The sequence below is a fragment of the Camelina sativa genome, chromosome 17 (assembly GCF_000633955.1).
Source record: "Camelina sativa cultivar DH55 chromosome 17, Cs, whole genome shotgun sequence".
Classification (NCBI taxonomy): Eukaryota; Viridiplantae; Streptophyta; class Magnoliopsida; order Brassicales; family Brassicaceae; genus Camelina; species Camelina sativa.
The window spans coordinates 21,423,460-21,430,758 of record NC_025701.1 but is presented as its reverse complement, the minus strand read 5'-3'; the positions used below and the strand labels follow the sequence as shown (position 1 = coordinate 21,430,758).

The following is a 7,299-nucleotide window of genomic DNA, read 5'->3' as shown; positions in this document are numbered from 1 at the left end:
AAAAAAAAAAAAAAAAAAAAAAAAAAACAAAACAAGATCAGTCATGCCAACGTCAAATGGGCCTTGAGGCCCATTTTACGCTTAAACGTCGTCGTATTATTGACCCTACGACGAAAATAACGCCGTGAAACCAAAACACCTCAGTCGATCGGAGAAAGTTACAGTCAAATAATTCCGAGAATGGTTCAGCCTCGATTCGTCCGTCCGACGCAGTCATCACCTTCCTCCGATACCGGAGAACCAAATTCATCCAACCTATACGTGGCGAATTGTGGACCGGCGGTTGGACTATCAGACGACGCAATCGCGGCGGTGTTCGCTGATTTCGGTGAAGTGAAAGGCGTATACGCAGCGGACGAGAGCGGCGTTCGCGTCATCATATCTTTCGCGAATCCTTTCTCGGCGAAATCTGCTCTAGAAGCCTTGAATGGTCGGCCATGCCCGGACCTTAAAGGACGGTCTTTGCATATTCGATACTCAGTTCTTCAATTAGCTTCCGAGGTACTTCCAATTACAATACTGGATCCGTTAATGGGTCATGATTAGATTTTTGTATATGTCTCAAAGTTTTGATCTTTATGTGTTGGTTGTAACATGTAGACGCAGGTGAATGATTGTGTTCCAGTGTCTTTAGTTGATTCAGAGTTGAACATCCCAGGGCTTTTCCTAATTCCTGAATTTGTCAGTGTAGAAGAAGAACAGGTACATAGTATTTTGTAATGGTGCTTAAGGTGTAGTAGGTGTTATACTTATTGGGTTCTGTCTTTATTAGCAATTGCTTGCAGCTGTTGATGCTAGGCCTTGGATTGGTCTAGCCAAACGGCGTGTTCAACACTATGGTTATGAGTTTTGTTACGGGACTAGAAATGTTGATACTAAGAAGCCTCTTGGGGAGCTTCCATCGTTTGTTTCTCCTATACTCGAAAGAATCTCGTTGTTCTCGAACCTTGATAACGACCAATCAAGCTTGGATTTGGACCAATTAACGGTACATCATCACACTCTCTGTAACTTAGATTAAAATGTTTTTAACTACATTGAAGGCTGAGGGATTTTTGTGAAAACATTAGGTAAATGAGTACCCATCTGGGGTGGGTTTATCGCCTCACATTGATACACATTCAGCATTTGAAGATTGCATTTTCAGCCTATCTTTAGCTGGTCCTTGTATAATGGAGTTCAGAAGATACTCTGTTTCTACATGGAAAGCCTCAACTGCTGATGCTGAGAAGTTGGGTGACTCCTCTTGTATCAAAAAGGCCTTATATCTTCCTCCTCGATCTATGCTATTATTATCCGGGGAAGCACGCTATGCTTGGAATCACTACATTCCTCATCACAAGGTTGTATTCTTATTTATCACCACAAACTTCATTTGGATATCTCCTTGGCTCTCACCATGATATTTTTACTGCATTTCTCTATTAGTTGGTAACCGTTGTACTGTGCTCTTATAGATTGACAAGGTGAAGGATAAAGTTATTAGAAGGAGTCCGAGAAGAGTATCTTTCACAATACGAAAGGTAATATATAGAAATCATACTTGTGACCACTATGTGCTTTTTCAGTTGATGTTGAGAGACAATAAATTCAAATTTTTTTGCAGGTGAGAAATCATCCCTGCAGGTGTACCTATCCACAATACTGTGACTCTCAGCAACAAAGATAACTGAAGAAGAGGATAAAGATGAAAGGAAGAATATGTTAAGTATAGACAAGATGCATTTGGAGAAGAAAATGATACATTTTTGTAGTTGGTCCTTGTATAATGGACAGAGTATCTTCTGAATTCAAATCTAGTTCTTCTAGTCTATAAACATTCAAATCTAGTCTATAAACATTCTAATCTAGTCTTTCTTTAGCTGGTCCTTGTATAATGGAATTTAGACTAGATTTGAAAGTTTATATTAGTTTTGATATTCAAATTGTTACTCAGTGTTCCAAATGTTCTAAATTCACAATTATGATTTCATATAAGAAACAACCTTCTTCAAGTCTTTCTTCTCATTTGTTGTATTTTCATTTATTTCAGTTCAATATCTCTTTTATACACTACATCTAAAATCAACAAAATATTACAACTAAAACGATATATTGCAACAATAGGCAACTTGCAACACCACACCCTAACTTCGGTTCGATTGTTATAGGGGGAAGCAATGGACACAATTTCACTTTTCTAAATACTTCAAATTATCCGGAAGCAATGGACACAATTTCACTTTTCTAAATACTTCAAATTATGTTACGAACTTACGATCATTTATGAGCTCAAGCTTTACGCTTATGACTTATCCTACATATGAACTCACTATATTCCCTATGATATTATTGAAACAAGCTTATTGAAACCGAGTCCTTGTTAGTGGTTTGGTGAATGTATTAACGTTCGAAGACTGGACACAATGTAAATTTTGCATTTAGGTGAGAAAGAGAGCATATTTATTGTATTTTTGCAACAAATCTAGTTGTCTTATACTCCGTCCACTTCTCAGTTGCAAATAGATATTTTCTAGAGGGTGGTTAAAACTTCAAAGTCAAAGTACCCGTTTTAAACGATACAAATACAAAAGTTTTGTAGGCCATAAAAGGTGAACTGCTTTACCCCACCCTTATTATTGATAAGGCAACAAGAAACAGTACTCACTGAGTAATCACAATTCAACTATACAGTTAGTTGTATTAGTTTTGGAAGATAACAAATCATAATAAAATAGAACAAAAACAAAACACAAAAAAAAAAAGATAGAAAGTGAGAAAGTCACTTGTGACCTCTCACATGGCGTCGCTAGAGTCTCATGTGTTGATGGGGATAGTTAGCCTGGTCTTTTTATCTGCTCTTTTTGGCACTATCGTAAGCTCGGAATCGCAATGCCGAAGTTTCGAATCCATCATCAGTTTCGGCGATTCAATTGCCGACACAGGAAACTTGCTCGGTCTCTCGGACCAAAACAATCTTCCTATGAGCGCGTTTCCACCGTACGGAGAAACTTTCTTCCACCACCCAACCGGTCGTTACTCCGATGGCCGCCTCATCATTGACTTCATTGGTACTTCTCTTTCTTTATGTAATTGACTGTGATCAGTCTGCGGTTTTAACTCTCGGAAGAGTCAAAGAAAACAAAACCTTGTGTTAGAAAATAATCTTGTTAAGGTAGTAATAGATTTAGGGGCTCTTTCTTCGTTTTCCTTTTTGTCTTATGTAAACTCTTGTTCTGTTTTCTTGTTTTGGCGTATTTTTTTTTCGATTTAATGATTTTTTTTTTTTTTTTTCGGGTTCTGTTTACTGAATTCTTAGTGTTTCTTCTGTAAAATATTTCTATGTTTATCTTTTTTTTTTCTTGAACTGCAAGTTAATAATGTAAACCGTTAAGTGATGGTCCAATTTTTTTATTTACAGCTGAATTTTTGGGGCTTCCTTATGTGCCTCCTTACTTCGGATCTAAAAATGAAAACTTTGAGAAAGGAGTTAATTTTGCTGTAGCCTCAGCAACGGCATTGGAAAGTTCTTTTCTCGAGGAGAGAGGATACCATTGTCCTCACAACATCAGTTTAGGAGTTCAGCTTAAGATCTTCAAAGAGAGTTTACCAAATCTATGTGGTTTGCCATCAGGTAGTGAACTAAGATCGACTTTAGTGGAGTCACTATTGTGTATTTGTTTTTATGTGGTTTGAGCTGATCACTTGTATTTGTTCTTAGACTGTAGAGATATGATTGGAAATGCTTTGATTCTCATGGGAGAGATTGGAGCGAATGATTATAATTTCCCATTCTTCGAAAGCAGACCCTTTGATGAGGTCAAAGAGCTAGTCCCGTTTGTGATTAGTACTATTTCTTCTGCCATCACGGTAACAGTTTTAATAGGATTCTTGATATGCTACTGCTAGCCACAATAACGAGTAAAACAGATTTGATTAATTAGGTTTTTTAAAACTATGTTTGTTGCTTTGGGACTGTGTTTGAATCCAGGAGTTGATTGGTATGGGGGGAAGAACATTTCTGGTGCCTGGAGGGTTCCCTATTGGATGCTCAGTAGCATTTTTGACATTATATCAAACATCAAACATGGAAGAATATGATCCTTTAACAGGATGTTTGAAATGGCCGAACAAGTTTGGGGAATACCACAGCGAGCAGCTTCAGGTAGAACTCAATAGACTCAGGAAGCTCAACCCTCATGTCAACATCATATATGCTGACTACTACAATGCTTCCTTGAGCCTTGGCCAAGAACCAGCCAAATACAGTTAGCCTTCTTCATTCCTCCACTAAATCTCCACAACCAATTTACTGATTCGGTATTAACCGAGTTTTGCAAATCAATGATATTTTCAGGATTCATAAACGGAACCTTGTCGGCTTGTTGCGGTGTAGGAAGACCGTACAACTTCAGCTTTAGTCAAAGTTGTGGAAGTGCAGGAGTAAAATCTTGTAACGATCCTTCAAAGTACGTAGCCTGGGATGGCATTCATATGACTGAGGCTGCACATAAGTTGATGGCCGATGGATTACTCAAAGGACCATATGCGACTCCTCCTTTCAATTGGTCATGCCTCAGCTCCAAAATTAAGAACGAGAACTCATTAGAAAACACAATATTATTTGATGAGTAGTTGACGCAAGTTTGTCTCAAAATTTATAATCTGTTCTCAAATAATTCTAGTACTATTCGTTTAGAGTTAAATCACAAAAATTAATACACTTATTATCAAATTTAATTTTGGTTTCTTAATATGTATGAAATACTTTAAACTTGGATTAACTATAAACAAAGGGAGTATGGTCTAAGTATGTTTATGTTCACTTTTGTAATATTGTGTTGTTGTCTGAGGGAGGGTGGGTGGTTCAAGTCACTTGAATCAAGTGTTCCTAACTAAATCATGTTATGTACATTATTTTAGAAAGATCAAAGTCTCCCTACAAGATAACTCCGTGGTCACTAATCGAGAAGAAATGGCCCTTGTTGTAATCATCCACTTCCTAGCAATCAAATAAATTTACGATTAAATGATCATTGGTTTAAGAAATCCCACTTTTCCATATTACTATTTACTGATTTCAGAACATATAACAATTGAGATCGAGCTTAATTTGGAAGTAAAATACTCGTTTAAAGAGAGATTATTGTTAAACGAGGCAAGTGATCTAAAAGAACTAAAACTCTTTAAAAGTAATTTGATATCCAAGAATGAGAGNATGTTCACTTTTGTAATATTGTGTTGTTGTCTGAGGGAGGGTGGGTGGTTCAAGTCACTTGAATCAAGTGTTCCTAACTAAATCATGTTATGTACATTATTTTAGAAAGATCAAAGTCTCCCTACAAGATAACTCCGTGGTCACTAATCGAGAAGAAATGGCCCTTGTTGTAATCATCCACTTCCTAGCAATCAAATAAATTTACGATTAAATGATCATTGGTTTAAGAAATCCCACTTTTCCATATTACTATTTACTGATTTCAGAACATATAACAATTGAGATCGAGCTTAATTTGGAAGTAAAATACTCGTTTAAAGAGAGATTATTGTTAAACGAGGCAAGTGATCTAAAAGAACTAAAACTCTTTAAAAGTAATTTGATATCCAAGAATGAGAGATTCCGGTACAATAGAGAGAGAGATATATACAATTTTTTTTTTATGAACACATTCGTATAGATATTAATTAGTAAGGAGAGAAAGGTGAAGAGAAAAGAGAATGAAAAACTAACATCTCAAATGTGATTCAAAAGAAACTTAACATCCTGTGTGTATCAACTGGATTAAAGGATTCATAACATGAAAACCAAATATTCTAAAGAAATCGGGTAACAGAAAAGAAAACAGTTCTTTAAAGCAATTAATTAAGAAGTTGGCTCGTTCCTTTTGAACACGGGATCCCATACTAATGCGAGTGCGGCCCCTGTCAGCGGGGCAACTGTAAACATCCGGAGGCCTCTGACAAAATCTTTTCGTGCAGATATCATGGAGAAACGAATGTCTCTTAATCCCTGTAACACCCAGAAAAAAAAAAAAAGTAGTATATATATAATATCTAATGAATGATCCTTCTAGATGTCAAGGTGTAAAGTGTAAGATGCATGAGTTAAAAGGAGAAAGCTATATATACCTCTATGACAATTCGAAATAACATCTCATTCTGATTGCTGTTGTTCAAGTGAGAGAGGTGATATTAGTTAACGGCTTAGAGCATATGCATATTACAAGATGTTTGAGAACAGTGAGAGGCCAAATAAAATAATATAAAATAAAACTAAAAACTGATTACATGCATACCCTGCCGAGATTCGAAGCTGCTCTATTGCCGATATTGATCCGTCGATCGAGTGGTTCAATCGTTTCTTCAAAAGGAGGTTTAATACAAGTACGATTTCATAAGAAAAAAATCAACACAATTTCTACGTAAAAAAACAAACTATGAAAGATATATATGTGTTACCTCAACACTTTTAACTTTTGAATCTTTAATGGACTGAGAAATTTGGCGGTACATGAGTGGACGTCGAGGAACAATGAAGCCATTACAGGTGACGAAACCTCGACTTCTAGCCAAGGAAAGCGAAGATTGAGCCTTTGGCAGAACCAGGCGCTGCAACGATGCCATCACCGTTTCAGGAATTAGTGTAGATCGTGTTGTTATTGTGAATTTCAATTTGAGAGAGGGAGGGAGCTAGAGAGGGTTCGAGAAACTGACGTGTTTACTACCTATGGTTTGATTTCTCTTTGATATTTATATAAATAAAATTACTCTTTAGATAGATCTAAATCTTTTATATTAATATATAACAGGATTTGCTATTTTTTTTTCAAGTTCAAATCATATTTTCCTATTATTGTTCAAATTTTATATATAAAATATTTGACAAGGAAATACTTCGCATATATATATATTCAATTGGAGCAACATAGGTCTATGGTTGGATGTGAAACATCGTAAATATCTTTAAAAAATGTTCTAAAAATTTTAATTTCGATTTTGTTTGTGATGGTAAACCGGTAAATCTTGTAGATATATGGTTTTTTAAAAAATAATAATAATTACTTACTAATAAAAGGGAGTCATTGAGGCTCCTCACGCCATCCACATCAGCAATTTTTAAAAACACCTTAGGAGATGCCATGTCAGCTTCATATATCTCTTTCTTTCCCTTCTCCTTTTTTTTTCCTAATAAGAACCCAAGATTAAAATACATACTAGCGTAACATTAAAACTGGTTCGGATGAAACCCAAGTAAATGGGTAATTATTTTAGCCCAGTCAATGAGCCCATGAAAGTAACACGTTCACAAAAAAACCTAAT

The 7,299-nt window shown here is 35.9% G+C and overlaps 2 protein-coding genes and 1 long non-coding RNA gene across 3 annotated transcripts; 2 read left to right on the top strand and 1 right to left on the bottom strand.

The window, feature by feature from the left end:
• LOC104757812 (alkylated DNA repair protein alkB homolog 8) lies at positions 119–1,994 on the top strand. Its single transcript, XM_010480602.2, has 6 exons — positions 119–501; positions 601–702; positions 773–988; positions 1,071–1,343; positions 1,458–1,523; positions 1,607–1,994. Exons 1-6 carry the CDS (start codon positions 181–183, stop codon positions 1,667–1,669), a joined length of 1,041 nt encoding a protein of 346 aa, XP_010478904.1. The 5' UTR covers positions 119–180; the 3' UTR covers positions 1,670–1,994.
• On the top strand, positions 2,704–4,733 carry LOC104757811 (GDSL esterase/lipase At1g31550). Its single transcript, XM_010480601.2, has 5 exons — positions 2,704–3,050; positions 3,401–3,613; positions 3,701–3,849; positions 3,971–4,247; positions 4,337–4,733. Exons 1-5 carry the CDS (start codon positions 2,780–2,782, stop codon positions 4,612–4,614), a joined length of 1,188 nt encoding a protein of 395 aa, XP_010478903.1. The 5' UTR covers positions 2,704–2,779; the 3' UTR covers positions 4,615–4,733.
• Positions 6,084–6,687, bottom strand: LOC104757810. The gene is made up of 3 exons (XR_002036299.1): positions 6,439–6,687; positions 6,276–6,340; positions 6,084–6,145 (listed from the first exon to the last, which is right to left on the bottom strand). It is a non-coding gene; the product is annotated as an uncharacterized LOC104757810 (long non-coding RNA).

What these genes read in the sequence shown, in the direction of transcription:
- LOC104757812 (XM_010480602.2), top strand. Translation starts at nt 181, where the DNA reads ATGGTTCAGCCTCGATTCGTCCGTCCGACGCAGTCATCACCTTCCTCC. An exon ending in TGGATTTGGACCAATTAACG is followed by an intron (nt 989 to 1,070) that starts GTACATCATCAC and finishes TGAAAACATTAG; the next exon opens with GTAAATGAGTACCCATCTGG. An exon ending in TATCTTTCACAATACGAAAG is followed by an intron (nt 1,524 to 1,606) that starts GTAATATATAGA and finishes ATTTTTTTGCAG; the next exon opens with GTGAGAAATCATCCCTGCAG.
- LOC104757811 (XM_010480601.2), top strand. Translation starts at nt 2,780, where the DNA reads ATGGCGTCGCTAGAGTCTCATGTGTTGATGGGGATAGTTAGCCTGGTC. An exon ending in TCTATGTGGTTTGCCATCAG is followed by an intron (nt 3,614 to 3,700) that starts GTAGTGAACTAA and finishes ATTTGTTCTTAG; the next exon opens with ACTGTAGAGATATGATTGGA. An exon ending in CCAAGAACCAGCCAAATACA is followed by an intron (nt 4,248 to 4,336) that starts GTTAGCCTTCTT and finishes TGATATTTTCAG; the next exon opens with GATTCATAAACGGAACCTTG.